Genomic DNA, 26065 nt, shown 5'->3' with positions numbered 1-26065 from the left:
GCTCCTCTTTTATTTTTGTTTTATCCCTTGTCATGGCTCAAGAAGACACTTCCCACCTTGTTATCAAGAAGTCTTTGCTGCTAACCCCATGGCACAAACATGAGCATCTCCCTGTGGCAGAACAAATCTCCAAAGGAGAGGGTACAGCCCCTATCACCCAGATTTACTTCCACTGCAGCCTTGTTCATCCTTGTTGCACTGCTGGCTGGGCATGTGTGTGTGGTGGGGCAGTGGGATTTCACTTCTGTGTCTCTTTTCTGGGTGTTGTTGAGTTTTGTCCTGTGACACTTGAAGGTCCTCTACAGCTTCCATTTCCAAAGAAGGGAAAAGATGGCAGTGGCACTCCAGCACACGTGGCCACAGCTCCCCACCACTGTGCCCTTCCCTGCAGCTGTGTTGCCAGTTCCTCTCAACCGTGGGCCTCAGGTCCCCTGTGCACAACCCAAGCCCTGACTAGCCTCTCCTCCTCATCCCACCTCCAACATCATGGATATGATGTTACAGAAATGCCCCTGTCCTCAGAGTGTTCCCCTACCCCACTCTCCTGGCTTGAGACACACAAGTGGTGAATGCAAGAGGGGGCTGAAGAAAGGGTGTGTAAAGACTCACTCAAGTGCAATGCCATCTTCATGGTGGGAAAAGACATGGCCCCTCAAAGGATCCTTGCTCTTTCCACCCATGAAGCAGGTGAGGATAAAGACATGGTTTGTGTGACACTGAGAGACCACAGTATAGTAGACACTGGAGTGGGTGCAGGCTCAGGGGCCAGAGGAACAGGTCTGCAAGGGCCCTGCTGGGGACAGTGGGGAGAGATGGAGGGGTCCTATCCGCATCCTGTGATCCTCCAGGTTCTCAGCAGTGCCCTGTGACCTATGTGCTGCAGGAAACCTTGGCCTTGTGCTCTAGCATTTGTGACAGAAGCAGAATACAAACTTACCAGCATTTAGCAGCTTAGCACCAGGAGAATCAGATGCTCATTGAAAATAATCAAAACCCCAGACCAAGTACAGCATAAAGAATTTTTTTTTTTTTGGGTAGGGTGACACAAGTTTATTTATTTTTGCAGACAGCACAATTCAAGTTCAAATCTGGGCATTGCTCAGCAGATACCGGTGGGAAGAAGGCACCATGGTTAGTTTGAGCACATTAGGATGACAGAGAAGCAGCTCCAGCAGCTGCCCAAATTTTGTGAAATGGTGGGAGGCATGCTGCCCCTCTCAGCCAGGATTTTGAGTGCAGTAATGAAGTTCTGGTGAAGGGTAGAATGGCAGAAGGAAGCAAGGGAGACTGGGACAGAGGAAAATGAAGATCTTTAACATTATCTGTGAAATTTAGGATAGACAGCCCCCAGAGGAGCATTGGCAAACAACCGCTGAAAGCAGCAAAACCTCTCACCATTCCATTGTTCCTGGGAAAGAGGAGCAAGCTCCCAAGGGCTCTGCATAGGGAAAGCAAGGCACTTGTGACCCTTAATCACAAGCAACATGTGAAATGTCACAAACTCACCTGGTTCCCTCAGAGCAGAAGTAATGAGAGAACAAAAATGATAAGATAATCTGGAAAAGGCTTTGCTAAAGAGCAGAGAATGTCATAACCATAAAGCTCCTCACAGGATGCTGAGGGCTACCAAGTTTTTGAAAACTAGAGATGATTATGTGACCTACCACACTGGAAAGGTTTCTTGCTTCCATGACAAGGCCTCCTAGGGTTACAGTACATATGCAAAGCATGGGTTGGTGTTTGTAAAGCTTTACAAAAGTACATTTTATGGCTCTGTGTCTTACTTTGGTTTTAATTAGCACCATAAATGTAAGATACACGAGTTTTCATCATGAAAAACAAAAAAGAGCCCTGGAGTGGGGCTAGAGAAGAGGACTCAGAGGGCAGCTGTTCTGGGCCAGCTCAGCGTTGCTAGCAACCACACAGAGGGAAGAAAATGGAACAGGTAATAACAGGGGTGTGTATACTGGTGAGAGGAGGAAAGGTGCACTGCATTCATTTAACATATCCACCTAATGAACCTGTCAAAGAAGCTGGGCTGGGAGAGGCTGGCATAGTCCTTCTCCCGGAAGATGGCTGCCCGGTCCCCAAAGCCAAGCTTCAGCAGGACATCCATGTCTACATCACTCCCTAGAGCCACTACTGTGGGCATCACATCTTGCTTCTTCATGGAGTTGATGGCCTCCTCAAGATTCTTATTTCCTGTGATGCCATCGGTGATGAAGACAAAGGAGAGCTCAGCATTGCGCCGGGCGAGCCGCTGCCCAGCTCCTGGACTGAGCACAATGTTGTTGATGGCATGTATGATGGCTGACCCAATGTTGGAGGACGAGTCCAGGTACTTGATCTGAGCCAGTGCATTGGAGATCTCTGTCATGTTGTAGGTCAGTGGGAAGACCACATCCTGGTCTCTCTCACTGCCGTACTGTAGCAGTGCGATCCGTGCGTTCATGTTGTCGTTGTTGCTCCTGGCCAGAGTAAGCTGTCGGGCCACCTCCTCCACAAAGTGGTGAGCCCTGTGGAAATTCTGCTCTCCAATCCTTTCGGAGCCATCAAGCAAGAAGACAACGTCAACGGGGCGCTGCGTGCACTGGGCAACTGCAAGTTCTGCAGAAGAAAGAAGAAGACGAGTTGGGAGTGTAAGAAAGGCTATGGCATAAGCTTGGTGCTTGTTTCAGGCAGTCTGGGATGGAGTGGCCTATGTGCATCGTTGTCCAAAGAAGAACCAGTCCCACTATCTTTGCAGCTGGTAACATAGGAACTTTGCTTTGCTCAGCTCCTAGGCACCAGGTCTTAATGAATGTTAGTTCTAGGGCCTATAACAGACCTCCACAAGATTAGATAGGTCTGTGCCTTTCAACTCTAGAATTATATCCACCTTCTCACAAAGTTCTTAACTGTAAGAGGAATATCCAGAGATTAATGTCAGGCAGTGTCTGCAAACCTTTCAATTATTGCTAGAGGGTGGTTTACTTTCAGAGTAAGTCTTCATAAGGATTTGTAGGATGAGAGCTGTTTTCATACCTTTCACTTGGATTAGTTTAATCAGCAATCACTAATTCCTGAAGTTATAAAGGTTGGATCATATGGTTGGAGAACAAGACTATCCCTGTTGATGCACGTGAGTAGTAAAGCATCTTTTGTAATATATGATGGACTGATACTTGAGTGAACCACAGGAGGACATTATTCTTCAGTCACTCAATAGAAACACAACTGCAGCAGCAGTCTTGATTTGTGATGTACCTGCTGTGACTGGCCACTTGAGTTGGCAGAGGGGCAATGGCCGTATCACTGTCAAGCAATTCTGTGGTTCTGAGTCTCATAAGGCTGAATTCCTGGAGCCTGGAATATTATTTTGTGTTTTGGGATTTGCAAAGAATAGGAGATGCTCAGCAGCTCCACCTTGAGCATCCATTTCTGGCAACTAGGGATAACTTTGGGGATAGGAGTATCACATTAGGTTGAATTTCCATACTATGAGCAAATCCATCTTGGCAGAGTGCTTCCTCAGTGCTGAACTCTGCTATACCTGGATTCAGCATGGCAGAGTGCTGAACTGGCATTATTACTTGGATGGGCTGAGAACCAGACAGATCACTATTACATTTGTGCACAGGTAGTCAACATATGGCAAATGGGTAAGTTATATTTTACGTGAAGTAGATACATGCACTCTTGAGATTGAAGAGACAGCATCCAACACGATCCAACAGCACAAGACAGAGTTGCAGAAGCTCTAATGGTGCATATAATTGAGCTTGCAGACTGTTTGGCGCTACTTTCATCCATGATAAAACAGTCAAACCTGGTGCAGGAAGTCCTGATGGTACTTGTGGTTTACCCTAACTTGTTGGACATTGTAAAACTCTGTGGTTGTTTCTGTATCACATTCCCTGACCTCGGAGACTGGCATTTCTCCTTAGCCCACACTGCAAAACGTATCTACAATGATGCCATGCCTTGAATTATGCTTACTATACATTGTCTTGCTGTGAATAATAGCTTTTGAAATGCCAGTTGTGACTGCAGTAGAAACCAATCTTCAAGTGATACTTCTTCCCCCCTATTGGAATCATAGAATCAGTCAGGGTTGGAAGGGACCACAAGGATCATCTAGTTCCAACCCCCCTGCCATGGGCAGGGACACCTCACACTAGATATTGCATTTAAAAATTCAGCTGTGATACTCCTCTCTTTTAAAACAACAATAGTATGTACTCACCTTGCCCAACCTTTCTTGAGAAATGTTGTCTAAAGGTACAGTGATGCTGCAGTTCCTGGTACACAGGTACTGCAGTCACAAGAATACTGTGCCTTGGCAGCACCTGCATGCCTGGTCATCACCTGCTCTGTGCAGTTGTGGAGGTGGAAAGGCAGGAAGACATGCCCCTTGCAACCACATGGTCTGAAATCTAAGTAGGGTCTGCAGAAGCAGGAGAAGGCAAGCAGGTGGGAGAAAGGGCTGCATATCATGTTGAAGAAGTCTTACTAGGCCATCTCTCTTCTTGCTTGTCTACATCTAGTCATCTTGTGGTGACAAGCAAGATCCACTCACCTTCTATGTGACTAGAAGCAAACCTTAAGAGCTTCTAGGTAAGCAGACAGCGGCTGAGAACAGCATCACTCCATGGAGCTTCAGTGAGAGTATAACACACCGTTGGCACTCCAGGCACTGCAGGAACACTCTCCCAAGACTCTCGCTGCTCAACCCTCATGGCTGGTTAAAACTGCCTTCGAGCGGTTTGATAAGATACCTCTGCACATGAGTTATCTCATGGGAACACAACACAGCAAAACCTTGGGTTTGTTCTGTTCATTCTCATGCATCTGTTGCAGAGAGAGGCTGAGAACGTAAGCACCACTTCCAGCACCAAGAAACAAGATTCTCATCCTTAACTGGGAGATAAATCCTTGGAGCCACTGCTATGGATTAGGCCAGCTAAAGTCTTCACGTGACTCTTTTAATTGGTGCCCTGGTCTTTCTCACACAGCTTACAGCAATGCATGAGTGCCTGTAGCTCATTGTACTGCATCCCATATGCTAGGGCACAGATGAGAACATCTAACAGAAGCAGCACAGAAAGCAGAGATGCCATTGACTTTTCTGCCATTAACAACCCTTCTCCTTACATGTGTGTGCAGAGCAACTCCACCCATTCACATAAAGTTCCTGCTTCTTTTAAAACCTGGGTAAATTGAATTTCCCCTATTGTTTCACAGTGTTGACAGTGGAGGTGAAATCAACAGTGAGATGGAGACTGACCTCCCAACCCTTTCTGGGGCTTCCTGCTTTCACAACTCCTCCCATGTCTTAGGGAAGGTGTGGACTGTTCTTTCCCCAACTTTGTTTCCAGTGTTGTACTATGTTACTAGTAAATCACGTTATCATAGAATAGTTTGGGTTGGAAGTGATCTTCAAAGGTCATCTAGTCCAACCCCAAGCAGTCAGCAGGATCATCTTTAACTAGATCAGGTTGCACAGCGCACCAACCAACCTGACTTTGACCAATGATGGGACATCCACCACCTTTTTTGGGCAACCTATGCTGGTATTTCACCACCCTCACCATAAAAAAAAAAAAAAAGAGTCTTCCTTGTATCTAGTCTAAAACTCTTCTCTTTTAGTTTAAAACCATCACCCCTTGTCCTGTCACAATGGGCCCTGTGAAAAAGATTGTCCCCATCTTTCTTACAGACCCCTTTAAGTACTGAAAGGCTGCATCAAGGTGTCCCTGCAGCCTTCTCTTCTCCAGGCTGATGATCCCTAACTCTTTGAGCCTGTCCTTGCAGCAGAGATGTTCCAGCCCTTTGATTACTTTTATGGCCTCCTCTGGACCCATTCCAGCAGGTTCATGTCTTTCCCGTGCTGAGGAAGCCAGAAACACTGCAGATGGGGTCTCACCATCAGAGTGATGGAATCCCATCCCTCAACCTGCTGATCATGCTGCTTTTGATACAGGCCAGGATATGGTTGCCTTCTGGGTTGTGAGCATACATTGCCAGCTCACGTCCAGCTCTTCACCCACCAGTACCCCCAAATCCTTCTCCACAGGGCTGCTTTTGACCACATCATCCCCTAGCATGTATTGATACTGAGGATTGCCCTGAACTGGCTGCAGCACCTTGCACTTGGCCTCATTGAACCTCATGAAGTTCCATGGGAAATTAAATAAATGGTCACTGCATAATGAAATGAAACAAACATTTGTTTGGCTGAAGTCTTGGCTGATTCTTGTCTTGTTCAGCAAGATGTCCCAATCCTGAGGTGTTCTTCTCAAATCAGTATTTTTTGGGGGCTTGTCCTCTAGCATCATGGCTGGAGAAGTTTAACTACTCTGATTTTAGTCCTCTTACTTGCATCTCAGCATGTTCAGTCACACACTAATTTTGGAGTAAAAATTGAAACAGTATTTGGAGCTTGGCTTTGCACAGACTATCTGGAATATATGGATTATGACCAGACGCTAAAACATGGACTCAGACATAGGCTGATCCTTTTGCCTTCACCTAAAATGCAGAGTGCACCACATGAAACTCCCTGAACTCTTCCTTCTACTATAGGCCAACAGCAGAGTTCTCCGTCTCTATAGAGCATGAGAGCAAAACTTGCCAAAACCTTGGGAAGAATGACTATTCTTGTGCAGCATGTCTGATCTCCTTATGTGCAGAGCAACACAAATATCTCCCCTGTGCATCTGTCACTGAATGACTTCTACCCTGGACTGCCAAGCCCCAGATGTTGAAGCAGAGCAGGAAGAAAACACTGTAATAAGTTCAGAATGGCCAAGTTTGTCATTCCAGCTCCCATGCCTGAACTTGGCAACTAGCTCCACTTTGCACACCTGGGAACACCACAGCCCAACTGTACATGTCCCTTCTGCCCAGTAAATGTGACATCTACTCAGTACACTTTATTGCAGTAATACTATGTCATTTAGAGAAGCTGTAAAATTCACTTGCTGGCAGTAAACACTTCTGCTCGTGTCTGCACATGAAATGCCATTTTCTCCTCTTACACTTTGAGATAATTCTCCAGATATTCTGGAGACAGGAATGACAGTCACTTGCCTGACATTTTGTGAAAACCAGGGGCAACTGAGCTCATGGAAGTATCACTCCTCATCTAAACACACACACACACACAGAGCCTGTCATCTCTTTGAACCAAAGCAGCACCAGGTATGGATTGAATGGCCTGTACACATCATGTTTAAATACTCGCTTTTAAATAGCTGATGTAATGCGGCACAGAGGTTTGACTGCACAGTCATGGATTCTTGCTTTGGACTGTCTGGCTCTACATAACCTCTGTCTTTTGGATATGAACAGGTACATGTTACTAACTGAGAGAAGAAACACAAACGTAGAGTGAAGAAGGCAGAGGAAGCTCATATAGCTTCTGAGAGAAGCAGTGGCCAGGTTTTGTTGCCCTCGATAGAAAGCCAGGAATGCCCTCTCTCCTGTACTGCTTGTTCTTTCCCTTCAATAACCACAGTTGCCCATTGCATGGTTGTACAGAGATACTGTGGTGCAAGGAGATGCACCTTGCTTTGTCAGACTTGCCACAAATAGTTTGCAGGACCCAAAGAAAGCCCTCAAAGTAACCCAGTGAGAGGATGCAGAAGGTGCTTCAGAAGCAGCAAGCGAATGCGTATGTAGGAAGTCATGGGAGAGTGCACTGTTGGGCTCTCTGTGAGGGCTCACTCTGGCCATTAGCCATGCAGGTGCTGGCAGCCTCCTTGGTGGAGCCTGGTACTGTCAGGTCTGCGGCATGCTAGCCTGATGGAGAAGGGTAGGAATGTAAGAGGGCTGGAGGGAAGCAGCCTGTCTGGCTCAAAGATCGAGGCAATGCAGCAACTCTGCAGAATAGCATTGGGCAAAGCAAGAGCAGCTCTTGGCTATGCCGGAGAAAGCTGCCATGCTGATCAGCCAGCCAAGGCTGGAGAAAATTGACACAGCTGTCCCAACCCTGGCTGAACACAACCAAGCCATTTCGCTGTCTGTGTTTCTCCTAATCTAAAAGCATCTACCCATGTACCTGTCCCCTCTGCCCAACAAGCACTCGAGGAAAGATGATTACCACCTCCACTCAACCTCTGCCTCCACCTACTTCACATGATCTCTAACAGAGAAGTCAGCAAAGCCCTATCAGAGTTTCCGGGTCCCCCACGATCTCACTGTGCACCATTTTGAAGGTGTCAATGAACAAGTCCATCCACTCTTGCCGCTCATTTCCAGTGGCAAACTTGGCTTTTTCGGCGGTAAAGGCCAAAGTGGCCACCAGCTGGGTGTACATGCTGGGGTCCTGGGTTTCCCGCGTGGAGTTTAGGAACTGGGCGATCGAATGTATGGTGCTGGGGAAATCTATGTTGACTCCCTCTTCCATGGGGCGGAAAATAAGTGGGTTTACGTTCCCAGGGTTCCTGTCATCTGCAAGTGAGCGTCAAAAGAATATTTTCAGGGCTTGCTAGCAAGGACTGTGTGTCTGAAAGCTGCTTGGCTTTCCTATGTGTACTGCACCAGAGAAAATCAGAGCTAATGAAGGACAGAGAAGTAAAGATCAAAGCCAGATTTAAGATCTTTCTGCCACTTTTACGTTTGATAACCCATGGGATTCATGTCCAAATCAATCATATATCTATCGAGGGATCTCAGAAAATGACATGAAACCTGAACTGACTACTTCCCTCCCAGGTACAACGGAGAAAAAGCAACATTTAGGAAGAAGGCCACAGGCACCAGCTTCTTCTGCATACGGAATTCAGTCAGGTGGTAGCTTTGAACTGTGCTATGTGCAAACTCTGCACATGATGCTGTACAGCCAGAAAGGACATCTAAGAGACATTACATGATCTCCTTGCCCACTGAGCTTTGCATAGTCATTGCCCTGTAGTATGCAATGCTGCTTTGCAGCACCTAGGCTAGTCAGGGCCCCCACAAACCTTCATCTCTGCCTAGCTGTGCTGAACCTCAATTCAAATATCCCAAAGCTCAAAGCAAAGCCTTTTGCACAGGTTAGAAAGAGCCTCACAGAGCATCATGCAGTTTCTATTGAAGCCATTGGTCAGTGCAGATTTGCTCAGCGTTCAACCCATTTACCAATCCAGCATCCCATTATTGCTGCAGCAATCAATGTGTGATGACAGGGAGACAAAGGTGTGTCCTGAAAACAGGAGAACCTGGATTTTCTTTGGCAAAGCACTGAGGCAGCAGGACTTCAGCTGCAGATGTGAACCTGATGTGGTGACAAGCCCAGCTGTGCAAGGCAGCAGGGAGGAAGCCAGGATATATGCAATACCTGTGCCTCTGTACTCTACTGACAATACCAAGGCTGAAGTTGAGGTATCTGACATGAGCAATTGATTTGCTCCTTAAAGTCCCAGGACTGCCACTGTCAGCCATGGGGCCACGAACAGGGCTGGGTGTTATTGCCTCCCTAGCTTGAACCTGTCTGGTCTGCCTACAGCTGGACACATGCTTTGGATATGTACAAAGCTCACTCACATACCTTGCAAGAGACACCTTCTCCATCCAAAGAGTTTGCACCAACTCTTGAGATGTTCTTAGAGAACCACAGCACTGAGCAGATAAGCCCCAGGCTGTGTCATATACCTTATGTCACATCCCATCCAACAGATTCCCTTCCCACTCTGCAAGCATAATCATTACCAATCCTTCTATATGATGACAGCAATGCAGAGCGATGAGTGGAAGGTGCTTTTCCCAAAGGTCTCTGAATCCCTGAGTTTCACTTAAAACTTGATCTATTTGGTCTAGCACACCAGGACAACTTTTGCCTATGATAAGATGGATGTACTGACACTTACAGAGGAAGACCAGACACACCCAGACACGTTACTCCAGCTACCATGTCCTCTCAGGCACAACTGTAGAGTCTGCACTTGATCTGACCAGTCTATGGCATGGCTTGAGGCAGTTGCCAATGGTGGAACCCCCTCAGATGCCTCCTCAAGCCATTTCTGTTCTGGTCCCCAGGACTATCAGTGAACTGTTCTCACCTTGCAACAGGAAGAGAAACACTCAAGTGCAGTACAAGGAAAGGACCACCAACGTCACCTTGCTTTGGAGACCTTTGATGGCCCAAGTTTAGGAGAACATGAACGCACCACTGCTTGGGGCAGCCCTTCTCCTGCAGCATTTCTCAGAAACAGGGAGGCTGCAAAGACCAAAATCTTTGAAGACATCTGAGCAGTCACCAGTTTGGCATGGGGAAATCACCTTCTCATGCACAGATCTGCAGGACAAAGCTCTTCAGAGGACGCTGCAGAGGAGCTTATGTGGGTAGCTCAGCCCACCACAGCTGGGCATTGTGCTTTCTGCATGCCCAGGGCAACCATTCAAAATACTCCTGGGAGAGATTTCAGATGGGAATAATTACAGCTTTTCTGTCTTCAGGTTTCTGAGCATCCTGGGACTCGTTCTCCTTTGCCTTACACGGGAACGAGGGACTCCTTTGAAAATGGAGTTTGAGGTTCAAGTCTAACGCTGAGCTGAACCTGGGCACTTTTACAAAAACTTTCACAGCAAGAGCAGAGATAGAAGTTGTAAGAACTGGCAAAATTTTGTCCCCTATAAGCTTTGTGTATGTCAGCAAACAGTGCATCTGCTGTATTTAAACAGGCACAGAGCCTCCAACAGACAGGATTTCCAGGAATTCAGGCTGCATATCTGTCCCTTAACAAATAAAATGTGATCAAGTAAAGGTACCTGCAGTGAGCAGCAGCCATCTCCTTTATACCACAGGATTGTTACTGCCTTTTTCCTTTACTCCAGCACCTTGAGTTAAATGTTAATCAAAACCAGCCAGCGTTAGAAAAGCCAAAGCTTTGAGTCCACTGTGGGGTCGTTTTCCAAATGGTCCCTAGCCCCTGCTCTGTCCTCATCACTCACAAGTAGCATCCTGCCCAGCGCTGCAAGTTGGGTTCTGCATTTCAAAGGTCACACAGGTGGGACAGTTTAGCAAGAGGGATTTGACTTGATGTACAATAGAGACATGGAACAAGTGAGAAATTAATTGTCAAGCTTAGAGATCAAAACTTGGTGGTTCCCAGGGACAGGGTGCTGGTGTACTAGCAGAGTGCACTTGTACCTACCTGTGCAGATAACTCAGAGAGACAGGAAAAGAGCAAGGAGATGAAGCCCTGGAGCCTCTCCTCATATGAAATAATGCTGTTTCCCCAAACCCTTGCCATCCAAAGGGAATGAACAGGGTTGCACATCCCCCTCCCACTCCTGAACCTTGTGCACTCTCACCCTGGACAGCTCACTTTGTGCAAATGACGTGAAGCTACTTGTAATGTTTACCTGTCTGGCAGGGCAGCTCAGGACAGACGATCTGTGGATCTAGAAGGAAAAGAAACAAGGAAAACTGAGTAATGTGCTGACACCTCCCCCTTCACAGCTTGCTCAGTCAGGGTGGCAGGGTTAGGTCTCTTACAAGGGGAAAGGCCTCCAAAGGGCTGCCCTAAAAGGCTGGCCCAATTCTGAGGAAAGACTGTTTATTTAGAGCTACCTAAAGGTTAGCTCTTACCATGAAGGACACAGCATATGAGCTATTTGCCATCCTTCTGGGATATAGTCACGCAATTGTTGCAACATGCTCCCAAACCCTGGGGCTAGAAAACTCCAGTTTCCATGAGCAGTACAAGGACAGGTACAGACCTGGGCAGAGCACATCCTCCATCTTGTCAATGAATTCCTCTGCCACCAAGTCTGAGAAGAGCCTCATCTTCTGGACTCGCTGGGGTTCATTGCAAGCGATGGAGACCAGGGTCTCGCTCTGCTCTGGCTGATCAAACATGTCTCCGATTCCAATGGTGTTGACAACAACGTCTCTGCCACAAAGAGCCCCTAGGTTCTTGTCATCATCCCGGGGGTCGTAGCGCCCATCTGTGATCACCACAGCAAACACTTGGGCTTTTTCTCTCCTGCTTTCCTTGATGAGCTTGTTATAGGCAAACTGAAGGGCAGAAGGCGTCCAGGTGCCTCCAGCAATCCACTCCAGGCGCTTCACTGCTTCCTTGAAGCTTGACAGTGAATCAATACGCTCATCATCAAGCTTAATGGCTTCGAAGGTCCCCTCATGACTGTACTGCACCACTCCGACACGGGCACCTGCCAATGAAGCATCGTGTTACTTGGCTTTATGTCCTCAGGGAAAAGTGGAGAAAGTCAGCAGACTTTCCTATCAGCAAAGAGCTGCCCAACTGGCTTGCTGCAAAAGTGCTGGACAGATGGAGTGCGGCCCAGGGCAGCCACAGACAAACATGGAAGCTGCAGAGATCCAAGACCCTTTCCTTCTCCCCTATGCTTTGGTCTGTCCCCACAGAGTCCAGACCTGTCTGCGACTTGGGGTCCTTGGCAATAGAGCCCAGCCGGCTGACCACATTGACCACAAAATTTTTCTCCAGGGTGAAGTTGGTGTAGCCAATACTCTCCGAGCTGTCTATGACAAACATGATGTCCAGGGCACCACAGCGTTTCTCACAGTCTGGGGAGAGAAACAGGAGGAGGAAAACACAAATGTGAGCAATTGTGGGAACAAGAGCCACCAGCGCAGAAGGGACCATCTATGAGAAGATGAATACAGTTAGCATCACACCAAGCACCCAGTGTTTGGAGTGCTGCCCACAGGCTAGGAAGGATTTTACATGCATCTTTCTGTCAATGCACATTGAAAGAAACCTTTTGAATCTTGCTGTGTAATAGACTATTTTACCATCTGGCCTATGCAATTCTGTATGACAGCTCACTGTTCTTGTGATGGTGGAGCTAAATTTAGGGAGATAAGCCAGGCTGCTCCTGTGGTGCCACCACACTCAGCAGTAGGCTGGGACCAGGGTGAGCAGGGAAAGACTTTCTCTAGTGTCTCATCTGCAGGGTGCAGAGTGGCTATGAGCCCACCATGCTCAGTGCCAGACCTCCCTCAAGGTTGCTCCTGAAGAAGGAGGCAGCCTCTGGTGACCTCCTTTCCCACTCCATCTCCTCTTCCCAGGACAGGGGAACAACCACTCGAGGGTCTGCTCACCACAGCATCCGCATGTCTCTCGCACGTAGGTCATCACGTCACAGTCCTGTCAGCAAAGGAATGCAGGGTGAGTGTCTCCCTCCCTTTATGCAGCATCCATCCCCTCTAATGGAAAGGCTCCTTTTTCCCTTTCCCTTCCCACCCAGCCAGCCCCAGCCCCATTTTTAATGTCTCCTGTGGGAAGCCACAGGCCACCTTTGTTGGGCAGTGGCAGGACCTGATACCCTGTTTTGTTCTCAGGCTGTGCATGCCAAAAGCATGTTTTAGAAGAGGAAGGAGAAGCACTGGGGCTGCAGGGAAGTGCTACTTACAGTCAGGCCAGGATCTCCTGGTGGGCCAGAGCTCCCCTGTAAGGAGAGCACAAGGATTTCAGGCTCAGCTTTCCCATTTCAGGCACAGGTTTCCCATGATGTCAGAGCCATCAAAACCATGTTTTTTGCAGAGGTCTGCCACAGGAAGGATGGGAAAGCCTTGCAGGGAGCTAGCAGACATCTGGCAGTTGGTGTTCCCTCCAGCAAGTCCTGCTGCTGGGAGACCTGCTGGGGTGTTTGCTGGGCTTTAGAGCATCAAGGGGAAATGAGGAAGAGAGGAGCTGGAGCACATGCTTGGACACAAAGGTTTGGTGCTGTACCTCAGGCCCTGCTTCACCAGTTGGACCGCGGGGTCCGGGCTCTCCTCCTGGGCCAGGATCACCCTAGGGAAGAAATCAGGAAGAGTCAAACATTTCCCTGGCAAGGCTGACGATGCAACTGCTGGAGTTTAGAGCTCCTCCTGATCTCTTCATCAGACACAGCCCTGTCACAGCTGAGCCTGGGGCAGGGGACATGCAGGAGAGCAGACAGTGCCATCCCCAGTACACCTAACAGAGGTTTGGAAGGGAGATATTAACACTGTGGGAAGTCTGCTTACCGGTTCGCCCTTCACTCCTTTGGTTCCTTGCGCCCCTTTTGGTCCAAGCTCACCTCTTACTCCCTGCTCAAAGGAAGGAGAAACAGATCCAGCATGGAGCACATCTGGATGTGCTCACACAGACGCATTAGTGCTATGAGCTGTCACAACCATGTGCCTGTCTGGCCTGGGACAGCACCCTCTAAACCAACAGCTCAGCACAGAGCAAATAGAAGGTGTTTCCATAGCATTAACTCAGAATATAGAAGTTTTGCAAAGCATATTTCAGATGGTTTCAAAGAGAGATGGGCTTGGGATATACACCCCTGCTCTGCACCTGCAGGAAATATCCCAGGGCAGCAACTGGCAAGACAGGTTCCTTGGTCATGCACCCAGAGGGTTGGGTGAGAACTACCTAGTGTTTCAGTCAGTACAAAAAACAGGGAACAGAGACAAACATGCTCACCTTGGGTCCTGGTGGTCCCTTCTCACCCTTGTCACCCTGCAAATGGACAGGAGGGCGAGGTCAGCACCTGACTGGTACTGGCTGCCCACCATGCATGCATATATCCCAAGTCTGCAGTGAGGGACACTAAGCTGGACAGCAGGGGTAGCTTCAGGCTGTTGGTTGGGGTGGTAGGCACAGCTACCTCCTCATCACCATCATCAAGGCCTGTATCCCCAGCACTTCTGCCACCAGGCTGATGGAAACAGTTCAGCACCAGGTTCAGACCTGGTGTTCAACCCCCTGGCCCCTTTTGTGGGCTTCACTTTCTTCCTCCACGCTTCTCCCAGCTGCTCATCTTCGGCAGCCACTTCCATCAAAACAGGCTTCCTCATGGCATGTATACCTGCACGGATGAGGCATGCATACCTGTGGTCCTCTGGGTCCAGGGTAGCTAAAGCCAGGTCTGCCTCTGTCACCCTTGGGTGGAAAAAGAAAGACCCATCAGAAACAAAATCCAGTCTTTCTGACCTGACAATGCCAGTGTGAGCCAGAGCTGTTTTCATTCGCTCTTGAGGTGAGACATCACTAGGAGCTGTGACTTCTGCAGCTAGCCCTGCAATATTTGGAACAGCTGTGCAAGCTGAGCCTTTGTAGAGTCTTGGGGATATCTCATGGGAGGGACAGCCCTGTGTCTGTGCAGTGTGAGGGGTGCAAACAGAGCTGCCTTAGCCAGAGCAAGACCTGCATCTCAGCCCCACAGGGAGGCTCAGGTTTGAGCCACCCTGTTTCCAAGGCACACATTTATGCAGTGGGAATTGCCTTTTATAAAAGAGTAATAAAAAAACCTCAGCAAAATACCTTTCACATGCAGAGTCACATTCAGGTACTTTACCTTTGGTCCTGGTGGTCCAGCATCACCTCTTGGGCCTAAGTCACCAGGGTCTCCACGTGACCCCTGCAGAGTGAAGGAAATGGGTGAGGCTCCCTGGCCACACAAGGGACCACGCTGGGGACATCAGCTCTTGAGATGATGCTGTAAGAGCATCTCCACTCTTGACAAGTTTACTGTGATAATGATTGATTTGGCACTCGGGTTCCTGCATCTCACAGAGCCACATGGATGTCATGGCACTGCCTCCACAGTGGGGTGCTGGACTGACCACAGACTCAGCACAAAAGGGTGCCACATTTCCTTCTCCCACGGTCCTGTCTATATTGTCACAGGAACTCCTGGGATTGGGAGTGATAGAGAAGCAGGGATTCCCAAGTCCTTCATTTTCTTATTGCCCCAGGAAGGGGCCTCAGGGGTAATTTTTGAGCCTCCTTTTGAGGCTCAATCTTTGAGAAAAGAATGGGCAGACATCGCTTGGAAGGAACAGTTCAGCCAGGTTATGTCAGTAGGGCCACCTCTCACTACAGAGGGAGGACATGGACACAGAGATGCCCCAGGATGACTTACTATCTTGCCTGGCTCTCCCACAACACCTGAAGGGCCTCGGGGTCCTGGTAGTCCTTGGTCTCCCTGTGAAGCAAAGCAAGATATAAGATTGTACAGAGGCAGGTACAGACAGGTGTGCATGAGCAGGGAGGTCAGGTGAGCTGCCCCAGACAGCAGCAGTGCTTTCCTTCCCTCCTGGCTGTCACCCTGGCTTACCCTTGCTCCTTTGCTTCCAACCTCTCCGGGCAGGCCACGAGGACCCTCTGGACCAGCATCTCCCTGTGAGGAGGGTAAAGATATTTGTGGTCAGGGATGTCTCCAGTGCTGTTTGAGTGCACAGCAGTGCTCCTTGGAGCAAGGAGGCATGAAGATACTGTTCTCAAATCTTGTGTTTCTTTTGGCTTGAAACACAGTGTCAGGGCACCAGGTGCAGTAGGAAGAGAGCATAGGATCCACTGGGATCTGCAGTTCCCCTCTCTGTTGTTGAACAGTTCATAGATGGGAAGTAATGTATTGCACACACCAGTCCTGAGCATCTTGGGCTCATCTGCAAATGTCTGGGTAGTTGCTTTACTCACCATTTCTCCCTTGATCCCAGGAGTGCCTTTGCTGCCTTTTGTCCCTGGATCTCCACGTCGCCCCTTGATAGACACAGAGAGTCACATAAACTGGATGTGAAGATGGATGCTACCTGAACACTGACACCTGACTGCCCTGCCTTTTCCCTCCTGGCATAAGAGAGATCTCCTTGCCCCCTTAGTGAGCATGTGCCTGGCATCAGGGAAGCAAGGATGCCCATGCTGGCACCGCTTGGGGGATGTTACAGCCAGACTGTTCTTTCAGGATGGTGGTCACCACAGTGACCACAAACACTTGTGGTTCTTTCTCTCAGGGATAAAGGCTCTGTTTTACTACCAGCTCATCTGGTGTTGCTTCCCCCAGCAGGCATCACATAAGGACATGAAGTAGTTGGGCTCTGGGCTGTTGGTGCTGGTGGACTCAAGCTGCTGTATTTTTCCAGGGAATGTCCTCTCTAACCCAGTCCTCAGATTTTGCAGTCCCCTATCACATTAGCTTGGGTCTAGATGGCATTGTTAATGTGTGACATGGCTGCAGTTCAATGCTGTTCTTTTCAAGGAGATCTACCATAAGCAGCTCTGGACTCTGTGAGCTCCTTCAAGAAGTTGGGGAAACTTGGTAGAGTACAGCCAAAGGGTCCCTGGGCATCCACAGAGGCATTTGTGGTTGTATGGGAATACAGGATGTTTGTCTGAGGTGAAACTGTTGACATCAGGCTTAGTATTATGGAAGAGACAAGGAGATCAGCATATACACATCTTGTGGGATGAAGAAGTCAGGGCAGGCACAGCCTAATGGGGCAAACTCTCAGAGCTCATCTAAAAACTGCATTAGATTCCCATGGTGTACTCATTGTCCAGAGAGCAACTCAGACACTTACAGGCTCCCCTTTAGGTCCAGGAGATCCTGCTTCACCTTTTACTCCCTTAGTTCCAGCAGGCCCTTGAGCTCCAGGATTGCCTGGAAGTCCCTTGGAGAAGAAAAGGAAACACAGTTTATTGAAGTGAGGTCAAGCTGCACACACACACAAGCAGTCCACCCCTGGGCAGATGCGTGTATGAGCACACAACTTAGCTTCCACGCACTCACCATGCCTATATGTGCACAGGCTCCAGCCTTGGAGCATTGTGATGCTGTGTCACCTTTTCTCCATTCATCAGTGCAAAGGGGCTCTTACAGCATCTGTCCAGCCCTGCCTAAAGCTGGATGCCTCTTTCAGCCTCCTTCACTATGTCTGAAGTAACTGGCCATCAGCATACCAACCCCTTGGCTATACCCTCAAGTGCAAAGGGTACAGCCTGCATTAGATCTCTGGTCAAATAATATCTAAACTTTACTCACATGAATAAAACTAGCCTGCAAATACTGGCACTGCCACACTGAGGAAGTCATGAGACTGTGGCAGGAGAAGCCATAGCAAAACAGGGCCTGTCTATTCAGGAGAAGACGGGAAGAGAAGGAAAGATGCAGCGCAATGGATCGGCTAGAAAGGCAAATCCTCCTAAAACTGTTTTGCCTGCTTCTCTGTGCCCTGGCCAAACATTCAAGACTCATTCTCCTTTTGCTCTGGGCAGCTGCAGGAACATGCAGTTCCCTCCTGTTGCCCACATGACATTTCCCACTGTACTGGTGGGCTCACCATGCAATGAGAGGGCTCACTCAACCACCCAGGGGCTTGTGCTCTCCCCATGCCAATGGGCTAATCTGCAGAATCATGAAGGTGCCTTGGCAAGCAGTCATCTTTGTGCTGCAGTTGCCTCATGATGAGCTGTTGATACCTATCCAACTCCATGCCATATAGAGCAGAACTTAGTAAGACACTGAAGGCTGCATGAACCTACCGGGCTTCCTTTTTCTCCTGGAGGTCCTGGGGGTCCACTGCGACCAGGCCGGCCAGGATCTCCCTGAAACAGCCAGAGAGCAATGATTATTGCCTGTGCCATCAACATGTTTCTATGCACTGCTGCTGTGCACCTTGAGGAGCTCAAGGAGCAGGACCAGCAAGGCTCTTTGTTTGGCTCTTGTGTACCATGATGAGACCCAGATCCCAGAGCCTATGGACTCCATGAGTAACAAAGGTTTTAAGAGCAAATACAGGCAATGTTGTTTAGTTGTCCCCACTGGTGGCCTTTGCCCACACTTTGGTCAGTGTTCAGAGCCCTTGTACCTTTATGCCTTCATCTCCTCTTTCACCTTGGTCTCCTGCATCTCCTGGATAGCCATCAGGGCCCTAGGGAGGGAAAAGACAAAGCCACTCATTTCGCAGAGGCAACAACATACAGTTTTCCTGAAGAATAAACCAACTGACTTGGGAAGTTGCTCTAGAGACTAAAACAGACTTTTTCTTGTTGCTTGCATTGATGAAAGCAGCAACTCCTTCTCTCTATGTGATGTGGAGTGTCACCGGGGGATCCCAGCTTACTTGCCCATGGAAAAGTGGCATAAAAAAAATCAGACTGGTCCTCATTCTGGGGATTCCAGGCCTGGGATCAGATCATGCAATTGGTTGGAAAATGGGTTGGTAACTTCCCATTGGCCATCTTTCTACATGTGCAACTCACCCAGCTGCTACAGAACTGATGTGTTGAATGAAAGAGGAAAGCATTCCTACCTTGTCACCGGGGTCTCCCTTGCATCCTGGTGGTCCAATTCTTCCCAGCTTGCCCTGGAGTGATAGCATTCAAAATAAGAATACACAGAGGATGTAGATGCCTGAAGGGATAATACAACTTTTCCTGTTAAGAGTTACCAATTTTTAACATCCTTGCTGACCATACCTGTCATCAGCTAGAGAATAAACAGCAAGTGTATTCCTTAAACAGGAGTGTGGTGTGCAGAGACAGATGGAGGATAGAAAGTAGTCTAAAAGCCCCATGTAGTAGCATGGATGTTGGTGGGAATTCAAGCACGCTCATCCTGCACATCTTTCCTGGATGATAGGCACATGCCTGAGGCTGGATTTGTTGGCTGCTCACATTCGTTGTTGTGCTGGTCCTCCACCATGCATCTCATGTGAGAGTAGCTCAGATTCATCTTGCTTTCTGTCCCAAACCAGCTTTGCCAGCAGCACTTAGACAGCTCACCCTGGTGGTGGTGTTGGCATGACTTTAGTGTTTTAGAACTTCAGCAGGAATTTGAGGAGTGGGAAGAAGAATTGGTATTACCTTACAGATGTAGTTGGCTGGGTACACAAGATAGAGCAGAACAAAGCCAGTGGACAAAGCCAGCCAAAATCATCTCAACTTATGCTGTGCCACTGCAGTGTATCTGCATGGTCTGCAGACCCAAGGGAAGTTGTAGCCCTCAACACTCATGATAGAGCAGAGGATTTCAGGGATTTTGTTGCCAGGTACTTGAACCTGGCTTTAGGGCTTTAAGGTTAAGAACAAGCAATAGGTTACAGATGAAATTTCAGATACTCTGGCAAACTGCCTTAAAAATCAAATTTCTGCAAAGTTTTCTGCATACATGTCCTGTAGGGATCACTGAAACTCAAATGAGATAGAGGCACCCAGATGGTGACCTCCTACAGCAGGAACAACCCCAGTTACACATCTTGCTCCTGCAGAGAGCTTACTGCTCACAGAATCACGGAATTGTTTTGGTTAGAAAAGACCTATAAGATCATCAAGTCCAGCAATCAGCTCAAGACCACCATGGCTATTAGACCATGACCCAAAGTGCCATGTCCACAGGTCTCAAGCCTGTACCTGACACCTGCCAGAAAGCAAAAGCAGCAAGAACCAATGAAGCTATGTCAACATGTCCATTTCTACTCAGTAATTCTGAGAATCCTGCTGGAAAAGTTAAGTAAGCACAAGGTCCTTTTTCATAACCATTAGGAGTCCACTTAGCCAATTCACTCAAGCACAGCCACAAACAACTCCAGGCAGGTCAAGAACTTCATCTAACATTAGCCTACAGCAAGAAATGCTTGGTACTTGTCTGTGAAAAGTCAGCAAAGTCACCTAAGAAAGCTTTCTAGGCTGAAGCAGGTATTGTCTTGCACCATGAAGTGCCTGGAACACCTCTATGAATGATGCTGATGAAGAGTTAGAACTTCTGTGACTTGAATTAACTCATCTCCAGCGAGCTCAAATGCAGATTAATATACAAATAAGTTCATAGAAACCTCAGTCATAACAAAAAGCTAGTGTGTGAGATGGGAGAAACAAAACAACCTGTGGAGACAAGGGTGGGTAAAGAAATGGAACAGCAGCAGCCACATTACAGGGTGGTCCCAAGTGGTATTACCTTCTGTCCATCAGTGCCGTTCCTGCCTGCCAAACCAGGGGCACCCTGAGATGAAGATTTAAAAAAAAAAAAAAAAGAGGGCTCAGTGATCAGTTAATGTGCACTCAAGGGGTGGTAGCTGGGACAAAACGTGAGTTAGGAAATGCCCTTCCTTACCCTCCGTCCATCAGATCCAATCTCGCCCTGCAGAAAGACAAGGACAAGAGTCAGACAATCTGCCTGTACCCCTCTGCATTTCCCTCAGTAAAAACATCAACACTTCAAAAGATCTTGAGCAATGCATGAAGAAGATAGGCTTTGAGATGCCCCTGCAAACTCCTCCTCATGTATGCAACTACATATTAATAAGGTTGTTATTTTCCCCATTCCAGCTAAACTCCCCATCTTTGCAACAGAGAAGTGCCCCTCCCACACTCCCCAAGTGCCCAGACATGCCATCTGGTCTCTTCTTTCTCACCTTCTCTCCTTTCAGCCCTGGGACACCCTAGACAAAAAGAAAAGAAGATGAACACTGTTAATGCCTGGAAATCAGCAGATGTGGAGGCAGCTGGTCTGTGCCCAGGGACTTGGGTGGGAAACAGGCAAATTAGAAGGAGAAGCAGAGCTTTCCCAAAACTCAATGAATGCAAAGAGCTCCCTCACCAGCTATAGGGTTCTTACCTTGGGACCAGGGTATCCAATTGGACCTTCGATACCTGGGTCACCCTTAAGGGAAGAAGACAGGGAGAGTTAGCCGAGTGTGGCAGAGATGCAGCCCCAGTTCATGCAGGGGCAGCACTGCTGGCTGTAGTGGGAATGACTTTCCAAAAACTAACCTGTCGTCCCTTCAGCCCAGGAGAGCCTGGCTCGCCCATGTTTCCCTTTGCACCCTAAGGAAAGGAAAAAAACCACAACAATGTAAAGAAGGACTTGGTGCTGACCGTAAGAAAACGGCAATTTCTGGGAGCACCAAGCTCACTGCAGCTGCTACTACAGAGCTTGGGGCAGCATGCTGAGTGAGTGAGAGCTGCTTTACTCTGGAGAAGTTGGGGAAGGGCTATATGGTGACGGGGGCACAGAGAGCTGAGGGCAGGAGAGTAGGACACCTTGCGCACATGAGAGCTCTGCTTCTGAAGGTGGGAGAATAGGAGACAACTGCTGCCTCACTCCTGTTGTCCTCAGGTTCTGAGGTGTAGTTGGCTGGCTGTGGTTCGTATGGCCAATGGGTGGATGCCTCTCTACACTGCTGTCAATACACCAGCCTTGGCATGGATGTGAGACAGTGGTGCTGGCTGTGTGCTCCATTTATTGGAGCATGACAGTCTCCCAGAACCAAGTCAGATGCTGGTGAGTTGTGGGTGCTGTGCCTATGAAGGCTGTTACAGTTGAGGTGGGATGTAGGGCATCCTTCAGAGTCTGTGGCAGGCACAGGCATCATTCTCACAGGTTAGGGTGGCTTACCTTTTGGCCTCGGTATCCCTTGGGACCAGGTGGACCTGCAATCTCCAGGCAGCTCATCTTGTAGCACTGAAATAAAACAAATTAAACAGGAGGTGTAACCATTGTGCTGCAGCATGCTGGCTGCTCCATGTGCTGAGCCAGTGCGCACCCAAAGCTCAGCTCTGCACTATGGCTCTCCATGCACCTCTCCCCTTGACCACACTATGGCTCCATCTGGGTCAGAGTTGAGGCAGCAACAAGCACGCAAAAATGTGCTGCCTGTAAATTAAAAGCAGAAAGTTGCCACAAGCACTTTCATTATGGCTTGGCTCTGGGCCCAAATGGAAAGATCAAATCTACCAAGCAGACAAGGTGTTGTGGTCTTGTTCTGCTGGGGCTGCCAGGGGATGTGCATGCCCTTGGCATCATTGCTCTGCACACTCTGCCCTGTGCATGTCAAACTCTGGCCAGGTGATATCAGCAGGGTAGGAGCTTCAGTTTGTCTAGCACCTGTAAAACACGTCTCCAAGGTCATGAAATTACTTGAATTCAATAGACTTGAATTCATTGTAGGTGAGGAGGAGGCAGAGAGTGAAGAGTCCAACAAGCCATTTTAACTACTGGGTGAGGGGATAAGTCCCCAAGCCTTGTATTGAATCACACGTGGGCAAAGACCCATCCCGTGCAGCTCACTGCAAGATTTGTTCTGCTACTTCCAAGTAGGAGCTGGTCTTCTGTAGGAGAGGTAATCGAAAAGTGTTGTGTGACAATGGCATAGAGATGCTTCTCACTCACCTCTCCATAGGCTTCATGTTTCTGCAAAGGAGAAAAAAAAAGATAAACAGAATCAGTTAAGGTGGTCAGCCCCCCACCAAAACCCACACATTAAGGGGAAGGAGGTGGTAAAAGTCCCATGGCTTAAAATAATGTTCTCAGCAGAATTCCTGATTAACAGTGCATCATAGATTGGGCTTCAAAGCCCCTGCTGATAGTGAGTATGTCTCAGTGCTGCAGACTCTTCCACACTCCCCCAGATAGGAAGCAGGATGGAGTATGGGTCTGACCTTCAGCAAGTGCTGGGACTAGGGTGGTTAGCCTGCCCAAACGTGCCAGAGAACAAAGACATGAACTAAAGAGTCCTGGTTAAGCATCCAACCAGGGAAATCACAGATCCTCAACACTCTGTTTGGCCCACAAGTGCTGAAAGGGCATAAAAGAGGCAGAGAAACAGCTTGGAGGTTTTTCCCAGTGAAAGGTGCTCTCTGGACTCCTGCCAAAGCCCACTGTGTGGTCACTCAGAAAGATCCAATGCTGCTTTCCTTGTCCCTCCCATTATACTCCCTGCACCTCCATACCATAGCCTGGATTATCCTATCGACAGTGTTGACGTCAATGTCCAGGGTGTCCTTCTGCGTGATGGCGTAGTTGTTGCGGTACAGCTCGTGGGGCAGGTTGGCAATCTCCCGCAGCCCCTGCTCATAGACATTCTCACTGGGGGCCACCGCAAAGAGCTTGATCCCCATGTCTCGTGCCCTCTCAGCCTGCATCTTCATCCCCCCGCAAGGGCTGCCAGTGACGTGGCCATCGGTGATGACGATTGCAAAGTTCACACCCGAGGCCATCTGGGTCTGGATCTGCTCCGTCATGTTTGAGATAGCGCAGTCCGTGAAGGTGCCCCGGCCAAGGTAGTTAATAGCTGACAGCCTGGGGAGGTATATGTCTTTGCTGCTTGTTAAAGGACTGTAAACTTCCACCACATCGGAGTAATGAAGTCCACCAAACTGCCAAGTGATGTAGACTTGGTTCTGGTAGAGCTCACTCTCCAGTTTGTCAATGAACACAGGGATGAACCGCTTTATCTGATCCACAAGGCTCTGGATAGGCACAGTCTGCAGGGCAACACTCTCTGAGGTGTCAATGATGAAGTACACATTGATGGGGCAATTCCTTTTTTCTGCATGGAGACAATTATTCAGACCATTTCAGAACACTGCATATGCCACTGCACACCCCTCACTGTCCCTCAGAAACTTGGACCAAGAAGCATATATAGACAGCACACAGACTTGTGAAGAGAGCAAACCACAGTGCAACCCTCCAGGTTCAGCTCCCTGCAAAGCTGTTACAGCTCTTACTAATCAGGAGTTATTTCCACCTGTGTTGGAGGAGATGGGGAAACTAAGGACTAAGTGCCAGGTTGAAAGGAGTATGACTTTTGCTCTCCTGCACTAAATTTCTGCCAGGCTGATGGTTGCTCTCTGATTTCTAAACACTTCCAGAAAGAGTATAATATTGGAAAAAGCACAAGGCCCACCTAGCTCTAGAAGCAACATCTGTGTTTGGGTCAGACTCCAATGCCCAGGACTTCAAAATCCTAAGATCTCCTCAGTATCAAAACAGTCTTGCAAAATCTTGTGATTTTTTGTAAAAGTCAGGCTGGGCACATAAATCACCTCCTCAACTGGAAACCACTGAAACCATCCAATTCAAAGCGGACTAGTATCTGACATCAGATACAAAGCTGGGCTTTGTAGACTCCCTAGTATTTATCTTCCACTTCTCTACTCCACCCTGGTGAGACCATGCCTGGCATACTGTGTCCAGGTTTGGGCTCCCGAGTTCAAGAAAAACAAAGAACTGCTGGAGAAAATCAAACAGCCACTAGGATGATTAGGGAACTTGAGCATCTCCCCTATGAAGAGAGACTGAGATCCCTGGGGCTATTTAGTCTTGAGAAGACTGAGAGGGGATCTCATCCGTGTGTATAAATATCTGAGGGGTGGGTGTCAAGGCTTTTTTCAGTGGTTCACAGTAATAATACAAGGAACAACAGATTCAAGCTTGAACATAGAAGATTTCACCTCAACATGAGGAGAAACTTTACAGTGAGGGTGACGGAGCACTGGAACAGGCTGCCCAGAGAGGTTGTGCAATCTCCTCTGCAGACTTTCAAAACCCACCTGGATGTGTTCCTGTGCAGACTACCCTAAGTGATCCTACTTTAGCAGAGGGGTTGGACCCGATGATCTCTTCAGGTCCCTTCCAGCCTCTGATATACTGTGATTTATTACTGCATCAGCTGGGAAAAGCCACCACTGGCAGACTCCAGCTCTTCCATCTCTACCTCTCTGCACACCAATGCAAACCTAAAGATGGGAGCTTTGGTGGAGGATGGTGTTCCCTACAGATTGCTCACCATCGTGGGACACTGCCCGGGAGCACAAAGGCACAGGAGGAGTGCAAGGTGCCACTGTCAGTTCCTTGTGCTCAGGCTCTGCTATAACTATAACTGAGCATGGCCACTGGTTTCAGTGAAACTGCTGCCTATAAAGGGGACAGACACCCAAATTACCTGCACAGGAGGTAGGACTGACATCTCCAGGATCCCCATCAGACTGAGCATGGAGAGGAACTAGAACCACACAAAGAAGAGTGGAAAAAAATGCTTCTCGGAACATCTCAGCAGTTTCTCTGGATATTTAGATGCCTGTGGGAAAGGACATGCTACATATTAAACACAAGATACAACCTCCTAGCTCTTCTGGAAGGATACAAAGTCAGTTAATGCTCCTTGCAAACTCTATCTGTGAAAAACAAGATGTTTCCATCCCTGTGACACATCATGGGGCCACCAATGAGATTTTACATATTGACTTGAAAGCTAAGCAATTCACGTATTTTTTTTGTTGTGGTATGGGTGAATGACTTAAACCTGCTTTAGCTTCTCTGTTAGTCTGAAGGGAGGTCTCAGGTGGCAGTGCATCAGGTTCTTCTGATTGCATGGTTTCTCTCTAGGCATGTATCTGGTAGTCCCATGCCCACACTGACTCCATTCCCCCTGGAGGTGTTTAAGAAAAGACTGGATGAGGTACTTAGTACCACGGTTTATTTGATTAGCTAGGGCTGGGTGATCAGTTGTACTTGATGATCTTGGAGGTCTCTCCCAACCTGGTTGGATGATTCTGATTCTGTTGATTCTGATCCACAC

The 26065-nt window shown here is 48.3% G+C and overlaps 1 protein-coding gene across 1 annotated transcript; it reads right to left on the bottom strand.

The window, feature by feature from the left end:
- Window positions 1-1535: 1535 nt before the first annotated feature.
- On the bottom strand, window positions 1536-25550 carry COL6A2 (collagen type VI alpha 2 chain). Its single transcript, XM_054380974.1, has 27 exons — window positions 25430-25550; window positions 23433-24031; window positions 22873-22893; window positions 22099-22164; window positions 21474-21527; window positions 21319-21363; window positions 21116-21142; window positions 20815-20841; window positions 20659-20703; window positions 19016-19069; window positions 18572-18634; window positions 18246-18308; window positions 17285-17374; window positions 16404-16466; window positions 16042-16104; window positions 15847-15909; window positions 15280-15342; window positions 14814-14864; window positions 14406-14441; window positions 13961-14023; window positions 13683-13745; window positions 13363-13398; window positions 13052-13097; window positions 12362-12514; window positions 11686-12138; window positions 11329-11367; window positions 1536-2607 (listed from the first exon to the last, which is right to left on the bottom strand). Exons 1-27 carry the CDS (start codon window positions 25533-25535, stop codon window positions 2000-2002), a joined length of 3060 nt encoding a protein of 1019 aa, XP_054236949.1. The 5' UTR covers window positions 25536-25550; the 3' UTR covers window positions 1536-1999.
- Between the last annotated feature and the right edge of the window lie 515 nt (window positions 25551-26065).

This window comes from Indicator indicator, chromosome 5, assembly GCF_027791375.1.
Source record: "Indicator indicator isolate 239-I01 chromosome 5, UM_Iind_1.1, whole genome shotgun sequence".
NCBI lineage: Eukaryota > Metazoa > Chordata > Aves > Piciformes > Indicatoridae > Indicator > Indicator indicator.
The sequence above is the reverse complement of the archived record's forward strand: the minus strand, read 5'-3'. Positions and strand labels throughout refer to the sequence as shown.

What these genes read in the sequence shown, in the direction of transcription:
- COL6A2 (XM_054380974.1), bottom strand. Translation starts at nt 25,535, where the DNA reads ATGTTCCGAGAAGCATTTTTTTCCACTCTTCTTTGTGTGGTTCTAGTT. An exon ending in CAGTCCTACCTCCTGTGCAG is followed by an intron (nt 24,032 to 25,429) that starts GTAATTTGGGTG and finishes GTCTCCATGCAG; the next exon opens with AAAAAAGGAATTGCCCCATC. An exon ending in AAGGAGTGAAGGGCGAACCG is followed by an intron (nt 13,746 to 13,960) that starts GTAAGCAGACTT and finishes TTTCTTCCCTAG; the next exon opens with GGTGATCCTGGCCCAGGAGG.